Source organism: Helianthus annuus, chromosome 12 (assembly GCF_002127325.2).
Source record: "Helianthus annuus cultivar XRQ/B chromosome 12, HanXRQr2.0-SUNRISE, whole genome shotgun sequence".
Lineage (NCBI taxonomy): Eukaryota > Viridiplantae > Streptophyta > Magnoliopsida > Asterales > Asteraceae > Helianthus > Helianthus annuus.
The window spans coordinates 119,624,175-119,648,560 of record NC_035444.2 but is presented as its reverse complement, the minus strand read 5'-3'; the positions used below and the strand labels follow the sequence as shown (position 1 = coordinate 119,648,560).

The 24,386-nt window shown below is 36.1% G+C and overlaps 1 protein-coding gene across 1 annotated transcript in view; it reads left to right on the top strand.

Moving 5' to 3' along the window:
• LOC110893415 overlaps window positions 1–10,106 on the top strand; it is an 85,037-nt gene extending 74,931 nt beyond the window's left edge. The window contains exons 2-7 of the mRNA XM_035981355.1: window positions 1,647–1,921; window positions 5,799–6,239; window positions 6,546–6,681; window positions 7,306–7,601; window positions 7,809–7,997; window positions 10,023–10,106. Coding sequence (XP_035837248.1) covers window positions 1,647–1,921; window positions 5,799–6,239; window positions 6,546–6,681; window positions 7,306–7,601; window positions 7,809–7,997; window positions 10,023–10,106 — 1,421 coding nt within the window. The remainder of the gene's footprint in view (window positions 1–1,646; window positions 1,922–5,798; window positions 6,240–6,545; window positions 6,682–7,305; window positions 7,602–7,808; window positions 7,998–10,022) is intronic.
• Window positions 10,107–24,386: the final 14,280 nt, after the last annotated feature.

The window sequence follows — 24,386 nt, the reverse complement described above, 5'->3', positions numbered from 1 at the left end:
TAGATCATATCAAAAGTCATTACATATGAATGTTGTAGTTAGCGGCCGTAATAATTAAAATAAGGAAGGGTCAAAGTTGGTTGAATGATATGATGGTCCAATGGTACAATCTCGATCATAACATGGTCAAAGTGGTTTAAATGCTTTTGAAAGTAAACATGTGCAGACTGCATTAACTGATCATATCAGAAGTCATGTGATATTAATACATAATTCAATGTAACTAAATGTTGGGGGTCCAATACATTTGATGTCATGTGATCTGACAAAGTTGGTAACTCTTGAACATGTGTATCTTTAATACCATAACTGCTCGATTTATATTAATCTGAAACTCGAAGTTTTGCTATAGCCGATGTATTTGTTAGAGTTATTTAGGGATTTGGGGATTTTGTAACTGCTGTTGTTGATGATGATGATATTAACGAAAACACCCCACAATTATAAACTGGACGAAATCACTAAAGGTGATTTCGGCCCATATAGTGAATTCGGCCCATGTGTGTGTTTTCGGTCAATGAGGGATTTCGGCCACATAGGGATTTCGAAGTATAGTGTTTTCGGCTCTTGTGTTTTATTTACCTGTTAGTTTATTAACTTAGTTTATTTTATTAATTCAGTTAGTTGTTAATTAAGTTAATTAAGTTAACTCTATGGAAATATGTAACTTAATTAAGTGAGTAACCTTAATAATTGATAACACTGTTAGTTGACAAATTCTGTTAAGTTGTTAACTAGGTTAACTGACTTACTCTGTTTATTTATTTATTATTCCAATTAAGTGGATTTATTTTGTTATTCCATGAACTCTGTTAACGTTATGTAACTCTATTGGTTATTAACTATGTTAGTTAATTAACCTTGTTAGTTCTGTAAACCCAATCAGTTTGTTAGTTCTGATTTGGATGCTAATTCTGTTAAGTGAATTACTGGACGGTCATATTAGAATAAACTACAAAAAAGACCTTTATGTATAACATGGATTGTTTGAACATGATAAACTGATGTGTGTTATATGATATCAACTGTCAAAAACACTCTCTGATATTGATTGCATGCGAAATATTACGAACGTGAACTGATTGAGTATACGTGCACTATAGGGCTTGGATCGTGATTGTTTCATTAAACACTTATGACATTTCACACTTTATTATGTTGGGTTTTACTTATACGCTTCCGCTAAACAGTGATAACATACTTATGTTTTGGAACACCTTTCATATTGGTAATTGAATGGCATTTACTTTTACTTATTAATTACATGTTCAATATGATTTGTGGCTTGATCCTGGTCAGTCATGCTCCCAAGCGGTGATACTCCGCAGGTGGATTTTGGGGGTGTGACAATGCAGTCAGCAGCAAAAGATGGGATAAAAAGAGAGAGTACTACTTCAACAGAGAAGGTGAACCAGTTGTTCCAAAGAAAGACATAATCTTTGAAGATGTTCTTCTCATAATTCCTTCATCAGCCGAATACTATAGAAATGTGTTGAAAGATGACACATATGCAAAAAGGCATCAAAAGGAAATCAGATATGCCATGACATCATGTCTGAGAAAAAGGGATAAAGAGAGAATGAAGAAGAATGTTGAAGAAATGGTGAACAATTTGAAGAAAGTTGCTGAAGAGGTTAAAGTTGAAGTTGTTGAAGTTGAGATTGTGAATGAAATCAAAGAAGTGAAAGTAGAGAATGTGAAAGTAGAAGAAAAAGTTGCTGAAAAGGTTGTTGTGAATGTAGAAGTTGAAAAAGTTGTTACTGAAGAACAGCTGGTTGTAGAAGATGAGAAGAAAACTAAGAGTTTAACTGAGGAAAAGAATGAAAATTTGGAAGCCGGTGATGCTGGTGATGAAGTTGGTGTTGAAGAAAAACAAAATGATGCTGATCTGAAGCAGACAGAGGCAGCTGAAAACACCGAAGTGCCAATCACTGAGGTAAATTCCGATTCTGAAATCTTAAATCCGATTGAACAGTGCAAGAAATGCATGGAAACATGCAGAGCTTGTTTTGAAAAAGATAAGAAGTTCAGAACAAGAGATATTGAATTCACAAAAACTAAAAACATTTTCAAAGAAAAATGTAAAGAAATGCTAGAAAATGAAAAAGTTTTAAAAGAAAATGATGAAAAACTTTCATAAAAATGTAAAAAGTTAGAAAGAGAAAATGAGTTTTTGAAAGAAGTTTTTTTTTAAAAAGACAGAAGAATGTGATCAAAAAGAAAATGTTTGTCAAGAAATGAAGAAAGAATATGACTCAATGAAATTGGCTTATCACATTGCAAAAGAGTCATATGAAAAAGTGAAAGATGAAATGAAATTTGCTAAATCAAGAATGAATTATCTTTCTGAAACAACTAAAGAGCTTAAACGAATGTATGAAATAAAACAAGGTGTTGTTAATTCTTATATTGAGGATGTTAAGCGACAAATTGCTGATTTAGAACAGGACAACAACAAGTTAAAAAGTTATCACGTGTCGTCATATGTGCTTGAACGCATTTTCAATATAAAACCGGGAGATGGTGAATCTGAGCAAAACAAGAAAGGCATTGGCTCAGAGTTTCATCAAGTTCCACCACCGAAAAAGTTTGCATTTTATGATGAAGAAGAGGTCGAAAAAGCTTTCAACCTGGTAGATCAATTGCCAAAAAACATTGACGTAACCTATTCCAAATCTGATGATTCTCATTATTCAGAGGTGGTAGGAAAAGTCATTGAAAGTGTGTTGAAAGAGGATGTCACACCCCGACCACGTAAAACAACAAAACGTGGCGGCAACGTCAGGGAGTGTTGTAACAGAATCATTGTTTCACAACCATGGATTAAACAAATTTCGTTTTATTGAATTAAATAAGTTACAATGTCTTAACAATAAACAAACATAACAAAAATTAACCAGTCTTGCATCTTTTAATGTCACTAAGGTCTCGTCCAATCCTATGTGAGCATGCATCAATATCATCAACTATTGTACCTGAAACACATGTGAAAATACGTCAGCATAAAAATGCCGGCGAGTACATAGGTTTTATGAAAAATAGGATCCATGACTTAGGTTTAAGAAAATGTTTAACCAAAAACTTGTCATGAATCCAGTTTAAGTGTTTGCTTTTATAAAACGTTTGAAAAACGATGATAGATATGTATAGTTAAAAGAATGATGTAAGGTTAAATGAATAACCAAGTAAAAATGAGTTTGTATAAAACAAACTGTTTTGTAAAACAATGTCTTGTGAAAAATATGTTATTTGTGTAAAAATGTATAAATCCAAATGAATGATTTAAATAACGCTACGCCATGTAATATAATACAAGCACTTATATATAGGAAGTACCAGCGGCGTATCCACCATGCTTGTATCACATTACACACGTCTCGTTACTCAAATCACTTACCCACATAAACCGCCAATGTAAATTGCCCATGTCTAAACCGTTGTCAAATGTCAATCAAGTAACGTGTAAACAAAATGTCATGTATGGCAAGTGAAATATGTAATCACCAAACCATAGGTAAGAATGCACAAACAATGTACTAAGTATGCGACAGATGGACATACATAGCATGATACAAAGCATAAAATGTCTTGTAAAACGATGTACTAAGTATGCACACAGTGGGCATACATAGCAAAATCATAATAAAATCATGTACTAATAGTGTACTAGTGAACATAGCAAGTATATGATATAAAAGCATGAAATCATGAAAGTAACAAGTAGGCACATGTGTTTCACCCCAAAATGTTTGGAAAACAGTAAAAGAGGGGTCTATGTACTCACTTGAGGGTGCTTAGAAGTCTTAGGATAACCACCAAGCAAAGCTAGAAGATCACGGAATCAAACGACACCTATATAGGTATCTACATTAATAAACGGACCTATCGGAGGATCGGCTAGTACAAGGGTTCGTAAACCAAATAAGTATGGGAACTTATGTAATATGGTTTAACAAAGCCTACGTACTAAAACGAAACCTATCCTAAGTGCTTTTGACCCATTACGACCCTGTTGGTACATTAATGTCTATCGCCTCCGTCATCTCAGTTCGTAGCAGAAACAGAAGAACTTTGTGTTTACAATGTAATATCTTGTTACTAAAAGGCAAGGTGGCATTATTGTAAATAAGGAAAGTTTCCTTATCACCTTTGGCCTATAAATAGAAGCCTTAGGCTTTTAGTTTGGGACTTTTGCCATTTTGATCTTTGGAGCTTAGAGGTTAGAGAGAGAAGCTAGAGAGAGAAAGTAGAGAGAGAAAGGCAAAAGGTGATTCACGGTTCTTGTATCTTTTCAGATCTATCAAAGAATCACGTTAATAGTACGTCTCGTGTGTTTCGGTTATTCACGTTCACGGATTCCTCACGTCGAACGTGTCATACGCAATCGTTTCGGAGTCAAACCGGTCCTAACAAGTGGTATCAGAGCAGGAGCTCGATTGCACAGATCAAACGCACGAATACGCATAGAAATCCTTCAGATTCAGAGTCGAATTTACTCAGATTTGTCAAATTTCTTCATACTTTCTTGTTCTTCACGTTTTTATCTGAAAATCGCAAAATTAACAGTGTTTTTACGGTTAAAATTGGATGAAATTTTGATATGTTGTGCGCCTATATCTGATCTATGATCCTACAAATTTTCAGGTCAAAATTCCAAGCAGTTTGGGAGAAATCTGCGTTTTTGTGAACTTTTTGCTGAAACCGTTCGTCAAACTGTTCATCAGTTCTTGTTCGATCGAACTAGCAACTCGTTCGAACAGGAAGTTTAATCGAACAGGAACTTGAATCGAGTAGACCAACCGTTCGGTTAGGCTAGTCGAACGACTAGCAAAGTGCTAACCGTTCGAACAGGAAGTTATCACTCGAACAGGAATTTTGGATCGAACAGGAACTTTGAATCGAACAGCTGTTCGATCGGTTGGACTAATCGAACGGCTAGCACCTCCTGTTCGATCGAATAGAAATCTCAGACATTCATTAAAAACGTTGACTTGTTGACCTAGCCGAACGACTAGGACTCACCTCCTTTTTGTTCGATCGAACAACATCCATTCCCAACCGATCGGCTAGCAAAGTGCTAACCGATCGGCTAGAAACTCTTGATCGAACAGCATATTTGTGCACTCCAATCGAACAGTTGACTATTTGACCCTGTTCGATCGAATTGTAGCTTTTATTGTTCGGCTGGTGTAGCCGATCGAATAGCCATTCCTATTCGTTCCACCGTTATGTGCAACCAATCGAACAGCAGTTAATACGTTGACCCTGGTTGACCTAGCCGAACGGCTAGCATCTCCTGTTCGATCGAACAGCACCAGGTGTAGCATTTCTAACCGAACGGCTAGCACCTCCAAGTCGTTCGAACAGCAGCATTCATTAAAAAGCAATTGACTTTTTGACTCTGTTCGATCGAACAACACAGTATTCCTAGCCGAACGGCTAGCACCACCCCTACAATACTTCAATCGAACAGCTGTTCGATCGGCTAGCAAAGTCCCACTCGAACAGCAATACCTTCCTACTCGATCGAACAGAGACCTTTTCCCACTCGATCGGCTAGCATCCATTTCTTGTTCGATCGGCTAGCATCCATTTCTTGTTCGATCGGCTAGCATCCATTTCTTGTTCGATCGGCTAGCATCCATTTCTCACCCGATCGACTAGCATTCATTTTGAGAAAGTATTTTAAAATTGATTTGGATCATATAAATTTTTAAATCATATCAAATCGATTAATTTCCAAAATCAAGTTTGTTAAAAGTCTTTGAACTAATCGATTGTTTACGTAATTCATTCAGGTGATTCAAGGTAATTCAGAAGATCAAACCATGGCAGAGGAATTTTATAACACGTTTTTCAACGCGTTCACATCTGAATCATCCGAAGTTACAACTGTTACACCAAAAACAATTACGAAGGCAATCAATGAGAACATCAAGCATGATAACTTTTACGGAACGCATTCTAAACCACCAACGCTTGAAAGCATTGAAGACTATACTTGGTGGAAAGAAAGATTCATCAATTGGGCAAAAGCGTATGCGCATGAAAGTTGGTTTTGTCTAGAATACGGATATGAAAAGCCAAAAGATGATAAAGGTGAAGATTTACAGTTCAAAAAATTCTCCAGAGACGACAGAGCAGAATTTGCCGCCGAACAAAGGATGATCGCATTGATACAGTCAGCAATTAGAAACGATATATTTGCATTATTAAATCATAGTGGGACATCCAAATCGGTTTGGGAAGCTTTACGTATTAAAGCTGAGGGTGGCAAACAAATTAAAAAGAACAAAATCGCGCTAATTAAAAAAGAATTTGATCTTTTTGATAGTTTAAAAGGAGAATCGGTGAGACAAATGATAGAAAGATTCTGTCACCTAAAAATCGAACTCGAAAGATTTGAAATTGCTAAAACAAGAGAAGAAATCATCGATAAAGTGATTGAAGCGTTACCATGAGTTGATCAGTGGCAAACGTTTGTGTTTATTTTGAAAAATGATGATTCATATGATACAATTTCTCTTGATACATTATTTGAAAAGATTGAGAGTCATGATCTAGAGCTCCAGAAGCAAAGCAAGATGACAGAGTCTTCACGACAACAGAATGTCGGATTGTATTACAAAAGTAGTGTACTTTCAGAGAAAGGCGTTGGTTCACCAAAAACAGCATTCGTTGGTGAAAAGATGAATGAATCTCAAACAACGTCAACAAGTCATCATTCTGGATATCATTCATCTTCAAAAACAAATTCTGAAGACACAGATGAAATTTTGTGCAACATTGCTCTTAAACTGAAGAATTCTCCAGCAATGAGTATCAATGCAGCGAAGCAGCAAATGAGCTTTCTTGCATCTGTCCTGGAATCATATGAAGGTCTGGTAGCTGGAAAAATCGGTAATTCTGAACTGACAAAAGAAGACTACGACCAGATTGATCCAGAGGAGATGGAACTTATTGATATTCGTTGGTGTTTAGCAAGCTGCATTCGGAGAGCTCAAAGATACATGGAAATTACTGGGAAACAATCTCTTGGTGGTCCATCAACAAAGCTCGGTTTTGACAAGTCAAAAGTGACCTGTTTCAAATGCAAGCAAAAGGGTCATTTCAAAAGAGAGTGTAAGAATGCAGAAGTTGCTGAAAGAAATGAACGTCCTTTCAATGATGATTATTATCAAAAGGCGATCTACCATCGAAGCAGAGAAGAGCCAAAGTTGATTGAAGATAGACCAAAAACAACTTCAAGAGCTTGTCCTGTCATATATCCTGATGAAGGATATGATTGGTCTCAAATTTGTCCAGAAGAAGATCGAAATGATATTGTTCGCAAAACAGCTCATGGGAAAGCTACGACAGCACCAAGAAAGTTTGCGAATGTTGCTGAAATTAAAGAAGAAAAAGAACCTGCTAAAAACCATGAAGAAAAGATTGAGAACAAAGAGAAAACTCGAAAAGAGATCTTGAGTGAGAAAACACATAAAGAAAGAGATGTGGTTTACAGAAGAATGGATGAGATGCAGGAAGAATATGAGAATGCTGTCAGCAACAAACGATGGGACAAGAAGAGAGAGTGTTATTACAACAGAGAAGGAGAACCAGTTGTTCCAAAGAAAGATATAATCTTTGATGATGTTCTTCTTGCTGTCCCGTTGAGAGCTGAATATTACAGAAGAGTGACGAAAGATGATGCATATGTTAAACAATACGAGAAAGATATCCGATATGCTATGCTGTCATGCTTGAGAAAAAGGGATGAAGAGAAAATGAAGAAGAGTGTTGAAGAGATGGTAGTTAATCTGAAGAAGGTTGCTGAAGAAGTCGAAACAGAAGCTGTAAAAGTTGAAGCTGTGAAAGAAGTTGAAGAACAGCAAATTGAAGAAGAAGAAATGAAGGATGTCAAGTCAGATGCTGGTGATGCTGGAGAAGAAGTCAGTGTTGAACAAAAGCTGAATGATGCTGAGATGAAGCAGCCAGAGGAAGCTGAAAACACCGAAGTGCCAAACACTGAGGTACATTCTGATTCTGAATTCTTAAAAACATTTGAACAGTGCAAGAAATGCATGGTACCGTGCAGAGCTTGTAAAGAAAAAGATGAGCAGTTCAGAATAAAAGAACTTGAATTCACAAAATTCGAAAACATTTTCAAAATTAAATGCAAAGAAATGTTAGAAAAAGAAAAAGTTTTACAAGAAAATGATGAAAAACTTTCAGAAAAATGTAACAAATTAGAAAAAGAAAATGAGGTTTTGAAAGAAAACGTTTTGAAAATGACAAATAAATGTGAACAAAAAGAGATTGCTTGTCAAGAAATGAAAAAGGAATATGATTCAATGAAATTATCATATGAGGTTATAAAAGAGTCATATGAAAAGGTGAAAGATGAAATGAAATATGCTCAATCAAGAATGAATTATATGTCTGAAACAACAAAAGAGCTTAAACGAATGTATGCTATAAAACAAGATGTTGTTAATTCCTATATTGAGGATGTTGCTAAGCTAAAGCAACAGATCGTTGATTTAGAACAGGAAAACAACAAGTTAAAAAGTTACCATGTGTCGTCATATGTGCTTGAACGAATTTTCAATATAAAACCGGGTGATGGTGAGTCTGAGCAGAACAAGAAAGGCATTGGCTCAGAGTTTCATCAAGTTCCGCCACCGGAAAAGTTTGCATTTTATGATGAGGAAAAGGTCGAAAAAGCTTTTAACATGGTAGACAAATTGCCAGACAACATTGACATAACCTATTCCAAATCTGATGATATTCATGATTCAGAGGTGGTAGGTAAAGTCGTTGAAAGTGTCTTGAACGAAGAGTCGGTTCATACAGGTAAATCTGAATCACATGATGAATATGAAGGAAATCTTCATGATGCATATCTGAAGAACACAAAATCCGAGAACAATTTGAATGATGATTCAAAAGGATTGGTTTATACCATGATTGAATCGGACAAATTATTCTTAGATATTGTATTCCCGATTCAGAATGTGATTTCAGAAAAGATTGACAAAGTTTTCAAGATGGTTGAGATTGAAAAATCTGAAATTCCAAAATTTGCTGGTAAAGGTCACAAAACTTTTTATAACAAATCTGGTTACAAGAAGAAAAACATGAAGGCTGGGTTGGGTTATAAGAAGAAACAAAATTGGAATAAAAATAAAACTCCGAATTTTCAGGCAAAAATGAACTTCGTTCATGGAACAAGTTCAGAAGAAGAGAAAGAACTCAAATTTAGACAACAGTCAAATGAAGAGTTTCAGGCCCAGAAAAAGCAACAACAACAGGTCAAAGATGTTTCAAAGAGAACATGCTTTAAATGTGATCAAACAGGACATCTTGCTCGCAAATGTCCAAATCTGAAACCTGTTGGTGTTGAGATGAAAAAGAAGTCTGTTTATGTTCAAAAACAGAAATATGAAGTTGTGAATCAAAAGTCAACCAAGTTTGAATCAAAGCAAACTTGGAAGCCAAAATTGTCAAAGGCTGACTCACAACAAACTTGGAAACCAGTGACACCCGAACTTAGAACAACACAAAGTTGGAAAACAACTGTTGATGCAACAAAACCAAACCAATTTTGGAAACCAAAAGATGTTGTTCAGGGTCCAAATGTTCAAAAAGAGTCACATTTTTACAAACGTGGGACTCCAAAAGGTCAAACATGGAGTGTTAAGAAACATGTTGATTTGGTTAAAAATGAGAAACAAAAACAAATCTGGAAATCGAAAACAGAAACAGAAAGTTCAACTTATGAGGTGAAAAAGGCTGAGGAGTCAATTTCGATTGATTATGATGCAAATTTTCCACCACTTAAGGCTGAAAACTTTAAAATTCAGATTGCTAGAGTCAAGGTTACACCCAAGGCTGATGAGGCTTGGGTGGATACAATGTTTGATTAAACAATTTGATTTGCCGGAGCTTCCTTTATCGCGAAGCATGAATCGGCATCCTTCTTTAATAAAAAAAAAAAAAATTATTAATTGGGTCGTATTTGATAAAATTTGAATGTGCAGGTGTTTCTGAAGAAAACTGAATGTCAACCAAAGGAGAATCGAAACAGCCTGGCACCGGAGGCTGCTGATCCCTGCAACGGTTAAACAGAGAGTTTGTTTGATTTCTGTACATAAATAAACAATATTTTCAAAAACTCTAAAAATTAAAAATTTAAAAACCAAAAATATGTTTTCAATTTGTCAAAAATTTGAAAATCAAAAATATGTTTGTTTTTAAATTTGTCAAAAATGCAAAAATTCAAAAATATGTTACTTGAATTTGCCGGAACTCCCAGGTTGGTAATTGAGGAGTAGGAATCGGCATCTTTCTTGAGAAATGTTTTATCAAGGACATTAAGTTGTACTTGATTTAACTTTCGAATTAATTGATGAAAGAACAAGGTGATGAATAAACCCCGTGTGTGAATTAAACAAAACTTATTTTCCGAAAAAACCATTTTGATTAAAACAAACTTAAGTGTTTTGAAATCATAATGGGAAAATAGTTTGTTATCAGGGGATGTTCTGGGATGTTCTGATTGAATACGCCGAAACCCTCACGGCTGAACAAACATGATTAATTTCACTAGATTGAAAAACGGTTTTCAAACTGTAAAAATCAATGTGTTGTAAATCATGGGGGTACAAAATTTGACAACATGATACTGTTAGTTAGAGCATGAGAAGCAGAAAATGGATGGCGAGACAAAGCTATCTACATCGGTTATCAAATTTTCTTTAAATGGTTTTGAATTTTAGGGGGAGTAAGAGATATTATTGTCAGAAAATCCAAGAAAATCCAAAAACATTAGAAAATTTGAAAAAGCCAAAAACATGATAAAATTCAAAATTTGAGTTTTGTTGATAAAAGAGGAAATGATAGTACATCAGTGGACTATCACAGCACGCTAAAGAAATGTAATGTCAAATGTAATAAATGGTCTCACTAATGATGTGACGATAGGTTTTTGTACATTTAGTAGATTTATTCGGGATATAAACCTAAAATTTCAAACTTGCGAAATTTGTGGGGAACACTACTTGGATATATAGGTAACCCCTGAAATCTCGTTTGAAAGGTCTCGTATTCTGATATACTAGGTATTAATACTCTATGATGTCTGGGGTATTATTCCGGGACTTCTGCTGAACGGTAGTTCTGACCTAGTCCTTGGATAATGCTTTGCAGTAAATGCTTGAAACATAGCATTCTAGCCCTCAGTGATTAGACAATAAAATTGATAATCATCTGTTGTAGCTAAAAGATTCTCTAAAGGGGACATACCGCAAAGTCGAAATTGATATCTCTCTGCTGAACGGAAGTTCTGACCTGAGATCCCTCAATTCTCGCATTAAACCCCTAATTTATGTACAGACATCATTGTAGTATTCTTGCCTGTAAGACTGAATATTGAGATTCTGGATACGGGAGTATATTCAAGAGGTGGGACACATAAATCGAGCTAAGTTCCTAAAACATCTAAAGCGTATCCTGAATAGATTGAAAATTGTGTGAAAATTTAAAAGGACAACTATATCGTTAATCGAGGTGAATCGTTTAGAACTTAAAATGATTAAAGCTTAACGGTGCTAGTGATTTGTTTCAAAAACTGATATGATCCTTTTACAAGAACTCAAACAAAAAAAAAATATTGTCTGTAAATATGTTTGTACATATTTCTTTACTGCTTTATATTTTCAGAAAAATACAAAAAGATTTTGATTTCTGTTTTATTTTCGACAACCGATGTCTGAGTGCTAAGTTTCAAGATCGAAGTATGCTAATCGTGTTTCTGGAAATGAATCAAGTTCATTAATTTGAAACTTGAAAGTTTTTAAAAATTAAAATCAAAATTTAAAAAACAGTTTGTGATATCTCCAAGGTCATTAATTTGGACTTGGATGATCAATTGTGAAAGAATTTGGATGCTCATATTGTTAAAATCTTAAAAGAGTCAGTTGTTCGATTTGGATTCTTTAACGCTGTTAAATCTATAAAGCATTTTGATAAGGGAGAGAGTGTCAAGATAATCCTGGATATTTTCATATTATTATATCTTAAAGCCAGAATCTTGATTTAGAAAGTTTAAAGAGCCAGATTACGATTTCTGGACAATGTCAAAACACTGTCACTTATAAACGTATGAGTGTTGCAGATGTTATTCCAGACTACGATCCCGACAGCTGAGTCTGAGGGGGAGTCTGAAGACGAGCTCAATACTAACGGAAGCGTGTAAGGAGCCAGGTATCGTTCCTGGAAGAGCTTGTAACTGGAAAGCCAGGTGTCGATCCCAAAGCACGGAAGCTTGACGAAAGGGGGAGCCTGAAGAGTTCACCGAAAGGGGGAGCTGAAGCTGAAGACAGATCCACCGGGATTCTATTCAAGCTAAAGAGAGAGAAAGAAAAGAAGCTACGAGTCTGAATGTTTGAGATTGACTACGGCAATATCCAAGGGGGAGTCTGTTGGTACATTAATGTCTATCGCCTCCGTCATCTCAGTTCGTAGCAGAAACAGAAGAACTTTGTGTTTACAATGTAATATCTTGTTACTAAAAGGCAAGGTGGCATTATTGTAAATAAGGAAAGTTTCCTTATCACCTTTGGCCTATAAATAGAAGCCTTAGGCTTTTAGTTAGGGACTTTTGCCATTTTGATCTTTGGAGCTTAGAGGTTAGAGAGAGAAGCTAGAGAGAGAAAGTAGAGAGAGAAAGGCAAAAGGTGATTCACGGTTCTTGTATCTTTTCAGATCTATCAAAGAATCACGTTAATAGTACGTCTCGTGTGTTTCGGTTATTCACGTTCACGGATTCCGCACGTCGAACGTGTCATACGCAATCGTTTCGGAGTCAAACCGGTCCTAACAGACCCGTTTAGGTAGCTTACGCCACTTTAACGCGTCGTTTGCGTAAAACACGTTTGGAATGCCTAACTAGTCCTATGACAAGCAAGATATGCCTTAACATGTTTAATATTGTTGTTAAATCAGTTTAGATGTTAAAAATTAAGTTACATATGCTTAGAATGAATTTTGGCGCAAAAAGGGTATTTTGGTAATTTACCTAAGGCATATAAACTACCTATCATATAACTAACTAAACGTCGTGACCATAAGGTATAACCTCGGAAGGTTATTCCCTATACAACTATGGTCACCTAATGTGTTTGGTCGGATCCTAAAGATCGACCAATGGGTCGGGTTCGTAAGCATAAGCGATTGATTAGATCGCTTACTTTTACGACCCTAAACAAGCACAAATCTAAAAGCGACGAGCTAAACATGCTCGAACATGTTTAGTAAAGTTAGAAAATAGGTTTGGTATTAAAACAAACGGTTTTAATACCCTAGAGTAGTTTGGTTACAAAATACGCGAGAAAATGCATTTTGGCCGAAACTACGACTCGTCACTGAGCCTAGATAACGTGGTAATCAGTAGGTATAGTTACTAGGGACTATAACCATCGTGATTACGCTCACGTTATGAAGTTCAAACGAACTTCGCGTTGACTATAAACTGGTTAATGCAGAAAGTCAAACGCAGTTTTACTTTAATGCTAAAACGAATGAAAAACGCGAAAGAATACTTACAGAAGGTCCCCGCAAGATTCGAACCCGATTCACTCTCAGGTAGGAAGCATATACTTCCACTTAGAGAGTGTAGTATCAGATTCAAATGTGAGGAAGAATGAAATGGGTGAGGGGTATTTATAGATTTCCTTGAACCGTTAAGATCGTGCGTCGAAAAACGTGATTTGATCTAGACCTTACATGTGGGCACATGGTTTTCAAAAACCATGGGAGCCCCTAATGTGGACTATGTTCATTGAATACCATCCCATGGTTTTGCAAAACCATGGGTGAAAACCATTAACACTTCAAAATGGACTAGGTTCATTGAATCTGCCAGAAATTTCAAAAATGGTCCCTACACTTGTAAAACTTGATTTTTTTGGCACTTTTAAACCCCTTTACCCTCATTTCAAGGCTCTAAAATGATATTAAAGTATAGGGAACTTAAAATATGCTCAAAGACATCACGGATGTCGGTTCGTTTGGTCGTACGGTTGCGTTATTCGCTTAATTACGACGGGAGTCGTAACGAACGCAAAAACGATCTAAATTAAGCGACGAATGGAATTTATCATACCAAACACTAAAATAAAATATTTTAATGCTTACATAAATTTTTGGAAGTCCGGAAGTATCCAGAACGTAAAATATGCGCGAAAATGCAAACTTATGCACTTTTTGACGCTTTTAGTCCCTGAATGAGCATAAAGTTTATTTTTGCGCCCCAAACACCTCAAAGCCTATTTCTAAGCTATGTAAAGAATATTTAGGGCATACTTAACTTATGATAAAGTTCCGGAAGGTCTGTTACAGTACAAATTGACATACTTTCGCAGTTTGTCGAATTTAGTCCCTGTAAGCGAATAAACTTGATTTCGGCGTACCAAACCATCCAAAACTTATTTCTAAGTTATGAAATGGTTGTTTAAGGTATGTTAAGCCTATTTCACTGTTCCGGAGTGTTTGTTGCATTAAACTGGTTATATTTACGCATCAGATCGCGTATAACCTTCCAGAAAGCGATTTAAAGCCCGAAATCGAACAAGAATTGATACGTGCAAAAGATACACATATTTATACAGATCCCAAGTATGAAATACAATATTTCATTGGCTTGGTATTTGTTTGATGGTGGTGGTGACACAGGTGTCACAGTCTCCCCTACTTTAGGAAATTTCGTCCCGAAATTTATTCGTAGGAGTCTATCTGTGACTTTGTGTCAAAAAGCCACCAAAGATATGCAAGGCAATATCATGTCATTTCCTTAACGGAGACTCTTCAGAAACGGAAATGAAGGAAAGATCAGGGATATTCATTTCCCTTCGAGGGAAAATTTTCAGAAACGAAAAATGCACAGAATGAGTCATTTTCCTTAATGGGTATCCTTTAGAAACGAAAATGCACGGAATGAGTCATTTTCCTTAATGGGTATCCTTTAGAAACGAAAATGCACGGAATGAGTCATTTTCCTTAATGGGTATCCTTTAGAAACGAAAATGCACGGAATGAGTCATTTTCCTTAATAGGTATCCTTTAGAAACGAAAATGCACGGAATGAGTCATTTTCCTTAATGGGTATCCTTTAGAAACGAAAATGCACGGAATGAGTCATTTTCCTTAATGGGTATCCTTCAGAAACGAAAATGAACGGAATGAGTCATTTTCCATAATTTCTTCAGAAACGAAAATGAACGGAATGAGTCATTTTCTACGATTTCTTCAGAAACGAAAATGAACAGAATGAGTCATTTTCTACAATTTCTTCAGATACGAAAATGAACGGAATGAGTCATTTTCCACAATTTCTTCAGATACGAAAATGAACGGAATGAGTCATTTTCCACAATTTCTTCAGATACGAAAATGAACAGGGTTAACTCTAGATACTCGACAAAACTTGCTATGGTTTCTGTGCACTAAATTCCATAATTACGTATGCATCCATAATTAAGTAATTCCTTGCACAGTCCGCACAGTTTGTTTTGTAATGTTTTGGGGAAGAATATCAAACTTGTGATGAGGGTGACTAGACTACCATAGGGTCCTTTTAATTAGATCGACAGATGATGTTTTTAACTAGGCCACCAAGGAGTCCTTTCAGCTATATCATCACATGATATTCCTAACTAGATTTTTGGATCAATCTGTTTAACTAGACCACTCAAAGGGTCTAATTATGGAATAGTACAATATAATCCAAGGTTCTTTACTATTACGTAAAAGCCCATTGAGGATTTAATATAGTACCTTTGGATATCCTACTATGAATCCCTTATACGAATGATATGGACGATTCTACGAGCATTTGGATAACAAAAACTTGGATTACACCAAAAGCATAAAAGGGAACACATAAGCACATAATCACATAGTTGCTTAACTCAGTTATTAATTTGTTATCTTTGGACGCAGATACTTAAAGTACACCAGGAATCCAATCCGTGGATTTCATTTGGCACTTTAATCATTTTCAAGAATCTATCTATGAAGATAGAAAAATCTTAATAGGAATTCGGCTTTGTCCTTATTGAATTGTAATGTACGTATTGAATCATACAGAGAATTCAATTAAGGACTCCGATGAATGTTACTCACCCACAAGGATCTAATTATGAGGATAGAAAGATCCTATATGGATTTTGGAGTTTGTGTAACGAGAGGTGTTCCGACACCTTGCACTAGGCGTGCTTACGTCGATACACAAGGTAGAAAGTTCATGAGGTCAAGGCGCTAGATATGCCAAGGCGACATATGAAGCAGAAATTGAAGGTTAAGCAGCAGCAGGGTTTGTAACAGCTTTGCTTTGGATTGCAAAGTGGCACATGTTAACCAAATGTCCCCATCGTCCACTGTGGGTACATTTGAAACGGGGTATTTAATTCGGATGATGACAGTGGCATTGATTGCACCAAGGAGCAGTTCCCTTATACAGCTTCATCCCTGAGGCGAGTCATGGTGGTAGCTAAATCAACAGTCCTCTTGAGTACGACGCCTATACGCTGGGTAATTGCAGCACCAGATTTAGACATTTGAGTATTGTTGCGATGAAGAGGCATCTTGAAGACAATGGAAGGCATAGGAGGAAACAAGCAAAAGATAGTCAAAAGAGAATGACAACGCATGAAGATTGTGACCATTTGTTTGTTACCAACGACAAACAAATGAGATAGTGACTAATCAAAGTAAGCGGGTCAATATAATGTATCGCGAAGACATGCTCGCCTATAAGTGGACACTCACCCCAAGAGTTCCCAGGTAAGAGTGACTGGCCCTATACTGCGGATTTGTACGAACACTCTAGCCTTAGACAGAAAATTCAGGGTACAGGCACCCACTCTTCCAGTTTGCACGTGTTCACATTATTTAGACCCAAACTTTGACGAAATTTTGAAAACTTAAAGGGTTCGAAACCTTATAACAAAGGGTTCAAAACCTAGTAATCAATCATCCTAGAACAGATGATTAGTTTTCAAAGCAGATCAAATTTATGTTCTTGTTGTGGTTGTCACCTAAGGATAAGTGACGGTATTGTTTTATGACTAATTGCAAGTAAACTCGCGTTAGAGTCCTAGGAAGGTTATACTCTAGGTCAAAGCATTACTAATAACCTAATTCTCTATAACCATTGGCTCTGATACCAACTTTTCTGTCACACCCCGACCACGTAAAACAACAAAACGTGGCTGAAACGTCAGGGAGTGTTGTAACAGAATCATTGTTTCACAACCATGGATTAAACAAATTTCGTTTTATTGAATTAAATGAGTTACAATGTCTTAATAATAAAGAAACATAACAAAAATTAACTAGTCTTGCATCTTTTAATGTCACTAAGGTCTCGTCCAATCCTATGTGAGCTTGCATCAATATCATCAACTATTGTACCTGAAACACATGTGAAAATACGTCAGCATAAAAAATGCCGTTGAGTACATAGGTTTTATGAAAAATAGGATCCATGACTTAGGTTTAAGAAAATGTTTAACCAAAAACTTGTCATGAATCCAGTTTAAGTGTTTGCTTTTATAAAACATTTGAAAAACGATGATAGATATGTATAGTTAAAAGAATGATGTAAGGTTAAATGAATAACCAAGTAAAAATGAGTTTGTATAAAACAAACTGTTTTGTAAAACAATGTCTTGTGAAAAATATGTTATTTGTCTAAAAATGTATAAATCCAAATGAATGATTTAAATAACGCTACGCCATGTAATATAATACAAGCACTTATATATAGGAAGTACCAGCGGCGTATCCACCATGCTTGTATCACATTACACACGTCTCGTTACTCAAATCACTTACCCACATAAACCACCAATGTAAATTGCCCATGTCTAAACCGTTGTCAAATGTCAATCAAGTAACGTGTAAACAAAATGTCATGTATGGCAAGTGAAATATGTAATCACCAAACCATTGGTAAGAATGCACAAACAATGTACTAAGTATGCGACGGATGGACATACATAGCATGATACAAAGCATAAAATGTCTTGTAAAACGATGTACTAAGTATGCACACAGTGGGCATACATAGCAAAATCATAATAAAATCATGTACTAATAGTGTACTAGTGAACATAGCAAGTATATGATATAAAAGCATGAAATCATGAAAGTAACAAGTAGGCACATGTGTTTCACCCCAAAATGTTTGGAAAATAGTAAAAGAGGGGTCTATGTACTCACTTGAGGGTGCTTAGAAGTCTTAGGATAACCACCTAGCAAAGCTAGAAGATCACGGAATCAAACGGCACCTATATAGGTATCTACATTAATAAACGGACCTATCAGAGGATCGGGTAGTACAAGGGTTCGTAAACCAAATAAGTATGGGAACTTATGTAATATGGTTTAACAAAGCCTATGTACTAAAACGAAACCTATCCTAAGTGCTTTTGACCCATTACGACCTGTTTAGGTAGCTTACGCCACTTTAACGCGTCGTTTGCGTAAAACGCGTTTGGAATGCCTAACTAGTCCTATGACAAGGAAGATATGCCTTAACATGTTTAATATTGTTATTAAATCAGTTTAGATGTCAAAAATTAAGTTACATATGCTTAGAATGAATTTTGGCGCAAAAAGGGTATTAAGTTACATATAAACTACCTATCATATAACTAACTAAACGTCGTGACCATAAGGTATAACCTCGGAAGCTTATTCCCTATACAACTATGGTCACCTAATGTGTTTGGTCGGATCCTAAAGATCGACCAATGGGTCGGGTTCGTAAGCATAAGCGATTGATTAGATCGCTTACCTTTACGACCCTAAACAAGCACAAATCTAAAAGCGACGAGCTAAACATGCTCGAACATGTTTAGTAAAGTTAGAAAACAGGTTTGGTATTAAAACAAACGGTTTTAATACCCTAGAGTAGTTTGGTTACAAAATACGCGAGAAAACTCATTTTGGCCGAAACTACGACTCGTCACTAAGCCTAGATAACGTGGTAATCAGTAGGTATAGTTACTAGGGACTATAACCATCGTGATTACGCTCACGTTATGAAGTTCAAACGAACTTCGCATTGACCATAAACTGGTTAATGCAGAAAGTCAAACGCAGTTTGACTTTAACGCTAAAACGAATGAAAAACGCGAAAGAATACTTACAGAAGGTCCACGCAAGATTCGAACCCGATTCACTCTCAGGTAGGAAGCATATACTTCCACTTAGATAGTGTAGAATCAGATTCAAATGTGAGGAAGAATGAAATGGGTGAGGGGTATTTATAGATTTCCTTGAACCGTTAAGATCGTTCGTCGAAAAACGTGATTCGATCTAGACCTTACATGTGGGCACGTGGTTTTCAAAAACCATGGGAGCCCCTAATGTGGACTATGTTCATTGAATACCATCCCATGGTTTTGCAAAACCATGGGTGAAAACCATTAACACTTCAAAATGGACTAGGTTCATTGAATCTGCCAGAAATTTCAAAAATGGTCCCTACACTTGTAAAACTTGATTTTTTTGGCACTTTTAAACCCCTTTAACCTCATTTCAAGGCTCTAAAATGATATTAAAGTATAGGGAACTTAAAATATGCTCAAAGACATCACGGATGTCGGTTCGTTTGGTCGTACGGTTGCGTTATTCGCTTAATTACGACGGGAGTCGTAACGAACGCAAAAAACGATCCAAATTAAGCGATGAATGGAATTTATCATACCAAACACTAAAATAAAATATTTTAATGCTTACATAAATTTTTGGAAGTCCGGAAGTATTCAGAACGTAAAATATGCGCGAAAATGCAAACTTATGCACTTTTTGACGCTTTTAGTCCCTGAATGAGCATAAAGTTTATTTTTGCGCACCAAACACCTCAAAGCCTATTTCTAAGCTATGTAAAGAATATTTAGGGCATACTTAACATATGATCAAGTTCCAGAAGGTCTGTTACAGTACAAATTGACATACTTTCGCAGTTTGTCAAATTTAGTCCCTGTAAGCGAATAAACTTGATTTCGGCATACCAAACCATCCAAAACTTATTTCTAAGTTATGTAATGGTTATTTAAGGTATGTTAAGCCTATTTCACTGTTCCGGAGTGTTTGTTGCATTAAACTGGTTATATTTACGCATCAGATCGCGTATAACCTTCCAGAAAGCGATTTAAAGCCCGAAATCGAACAAGAATTGATACGTGCAAAAGATACACATATTTATACATATCCCAAGTATGAAATACAATATTTCATTGGCTTGGTATTTGTTTGATGGTGGTGGTGACACAGGTGTCACAGAGGAGTCAGTTGATACAGGTAATTCTGAATCACAAGATGAAAATGAAGGTAATTTTCATGATGGATATCTGAAAAACACAAAATCCGAGAAAAATTTGAATGATGATTCAAAAGGATTGGTATATACCATGATTGGATGGAACAAATTATTCTTAGATATTGTATTCCCGATTCAGAATGTGATTTGTGAAAAGGTTGATAATGTTTTCAAGATGGTTGAAATCGAAAAGTCTGAAATTTCAAAGTTTGCTGGTAAAGGTCACAAAACTTTTTATAAAAAACCTGGTTTCAAAAAGAAAAACATGATGTCACACCCCGGCCGCGTCAAAACAACAAACCGCGGCGGAAACGCCGGGGAGGTGAGTTGCGACAGAATTATTGTTTCAACAACCATGGCAAATAAAGTTATGTATTATTAAGATTAAAGTTTACATTGTCTTTCAGTTCAAACTAAACTAACATAATAACTGTCTTTTAAGTCACTAAGGCCCGAGTCCGCCTAAGTGAAGCACAATCATCATGCATTTGCACCTGAAAACACATGTAAAAATAGGTACGTCAGCATAAAAATGCCTGTGAGATACATAGGTTTTGTTTATGCAGATTCATGACTTGTGGTTTTAAAAAGTGTTTAACAAAATGTAGTCATGAACCTTGTAAAATGTTTTCCTTTGTAAAACCAATTGAAAATCGATGTGAAAATCGAATGATAATGATAGGACAATGCATGGTTAAATGAATAACCAAGTGAAGATGAATTTGTGTAATTTGTAAACAAGTGTCATGTTTTTGAATAAAAATGTTTCATGTCTTGCCCAAGTGATTTAGATAACGCAACAATGTATAATACAATAAAAGCACTTATATATAGGAAGTACCAGCGGCGTATCCACCATGCTTTTATCATATAACACATAGCCCCGTTACATAAGTCACTTATCAATAACCAACCAAAACATCATGTTCAATGTCAAAAATGTTCATGTGAAAACCATGTTATATACCATGTGTAACGTGTATCATGTATAACCAATGAAGTGCATAACAAGTAGGAAATCATCTACTTAAACTATGTAATAATGTCTATGTGAAAACAAATGTCATGTATGGTGAATAACTAGAAGCTACCCAACCCCATAGAAAATGTACAAAACAATGTTTTTGAATAATCCTAAGTTTAAATCAAATGTTATGTTTTGCAGAAAAACAATGCTTTCTGATTACAAACATTTATGCAGTAATGTTAATCGCATACATTCAAGCCTTGCGACTGTGGCGACAAACCTTTAAACAAATTAAAGGTTTATCTAAGTTATGTAGTCGGATTCTGTCATTCCCAACTTCCAAACAAACCTAGGAAGTTGGAAACGGGAGTTGTCAATTCCTATGGTACCATTACATAAGTCCGAGCGGCGTGATCAATGTTAGTGAATGTATTATTGTCCCGATTATACACACCAAATGTCATAACCAATGTAGCATGTGAAAACCATGTACTAGGAATGCTAAGTAAACATGCCTAGTAGAAATGTTCATGTAAAACAATGTGCTAGCATGCTCAGTAAACATACATAGCAAAAATATCATGTAAAACAATGTGTACATATGCTAAGTAAACATATGCGACAAATGTGTAGTAAATCAATGTGCTAGCATGCTTAACATACATAGCAAAACTCAATGGAAAGCATGTACTATAAGTGTACTAGGTGAAACTAGCATGTTTATGTCATAAAAGCATGAAATGCGCAAACGTAACACGTATGTACATGTGTATCACCCCAAAGTATTTGAAAATGGTAAAAGAGGGGAACTATGTACTCACTTCGGATTGCTAATTAGTCTTGAGAATAAGACCAATTTAAGCTCCAAGTATCACGGAATCAACCGGCACCTAGTATAGGTAACTATGTTAATAATCGGCTCCTAAATCGGGAGATAGGATAGAATGAGGTTCTATAAATCAAATGAGTAATTGAACTCATATGGTATGATTTAATAGGCCCTACATTCTGATTGGAAAGTCTACCTAAGTGCTTTTGACCCGTTTCGAGACATTATGGTAACATAAGCTACTATAAGGCGTCGTTAGCGTAAAACTATGTTCGGATGGTAATCTATGTGCTATGCCAAGTCTTACATGCCCAATTATCCCTAAACATGTTACTAAATCAGATTATATGTCAAAAATATGTTCACATAGTCAAAATACGGATTTATGTTTCAAAAGGGCATTTTGGTCATGTCCTATGGGCATACAAGCTATCTAGCATATGACTAACCAATCCTATGTGATCATAAGGTATAACCTCAGTGGTTATTCCCTAAGCAACTATGATCACTAAGCAAGCTTGGTTAACTCACTAAGGGTCCTTGCTATCTTTTCTACAAAGAAGACAAAGTCCCAAATGCTTGAGAGAGCTCCCAAGTCAGATGTAGAGAAGAGAAAAGAGGAATGAGCAATGAATGAGTTGAATGGCCTTGCTATTTATAGGAATCAAGAGCCATTAGGATCATTTTGTGTGGTGATCAAGCAATAATCTTGACCCTACACTTGTTACAAGCAGGTTAGAAGCCTTGGTGGTCACTTAAACTTGCTTAACATACCAAAAATTTGCATAAACAGCCCTTAAACTTCAAACAGGATGCTGAATTTAAGTTTCTGGTCGCTGGCATGTTTACACGGCCCGCGTAAGATATGGGGGTAGGCTTACGCGCCCCGCCTGAGTCCCCCAGATCAGCAAAAGTTTGAAAAATGACAGTTTAGGTCCCTGCATGCATTCGAGTCCATTTCAGGCCTTTTTGACCCCCGTTAAGCCATTTTCAAGGCTCTACAAGGTTAATAAAGTTTAGAGGACTCAAAATATGCTCGGAAAACTCGCGGATGTCAGCTCGTTTGGTCGTACGGTCGCGTTGTTCGCTAATTTACGACGAAACTCAAACGGACATGAAAACGAAACAAATTAAGCGACGAATGGAATTTTTGCATGCCGATCACTAAAATAAAAATATTTTAGTGTGTACAAAAATTTTGGATATACAGATGTGGTTAGAACGTAAGATATGCGCGAAAATGCAAACTTACGCCGTTTTTGACACTTTTAGTCCCTGTAAGATCATACAAGCATGTTTTCGCACACCGAACCTATCAAAGCTTATTTCTAAGCCATGTTTAGGTTATTTATGGTATGTTTAACTTATGATCATGTTCCGGACTGTACGTAGCCTTACGAAACGGCAGATTTTTGCAAGTTGACGCAAATAGTCCCTGTGAGCGAATAAACTTGTTTTTGCCATACCAAAGCCTTTAAAACTTATTTCTAAGTTATGCAAAGGTTACTTAAGGTATGTTAAGTTTATGTTGCTGTCCCAGAGTGTTTGTCGCGTTAAACTGATCGTGTTTACGCATCAGTTTGCGTATAACTCTCTAGAAAGCGATATAGAGTTCAAAATTGATCAAAAATCAACGCGTGCATAAAATCAAACATAAATGACAAACATTGGGATCAAAACACATTATTTTATTAATATTGTATTGTTCGGAGTCTGTAGAATGATATCACAAGCACAGATGTCACAGTCTCCCCTACTTCAGGAAATTTCGTCCCGAAATTTATTTAGAGGAAACTTGTGAGAATAGATGCGGATATTTCGCTTTCATCTGATCTTCACGTTCCCAAGTAAACTCTGGGCCACGTTTAGATTCCCAGCGAACTTTGACCAACTGAATCCGTTTGTTCTTCAACTGTTTGAACATACGGTCCACTATTTCCACAGGTTTCTCGACAAAATGCATCGTGTTATCAACACGAATTTCATCAAGTGGTATGTGGAGGTTCTCATCAGCTAAACACTTTCTGAGATTGGACACGTGGAATGTTGGATGAACATTTCCAAGTTCAGGAGGTAGCTCTAATCTGTAGGCTACTTTTCCGATTCTTTCAACGATCTTGAATGGTCCAACATAGCGTGGTGCAAGTTTTCCTTTCTTTCCAAATCTAATCACACCTTTCCAAGGAGACACCTTGAGTAGGACGTGATCACCGGCTTAA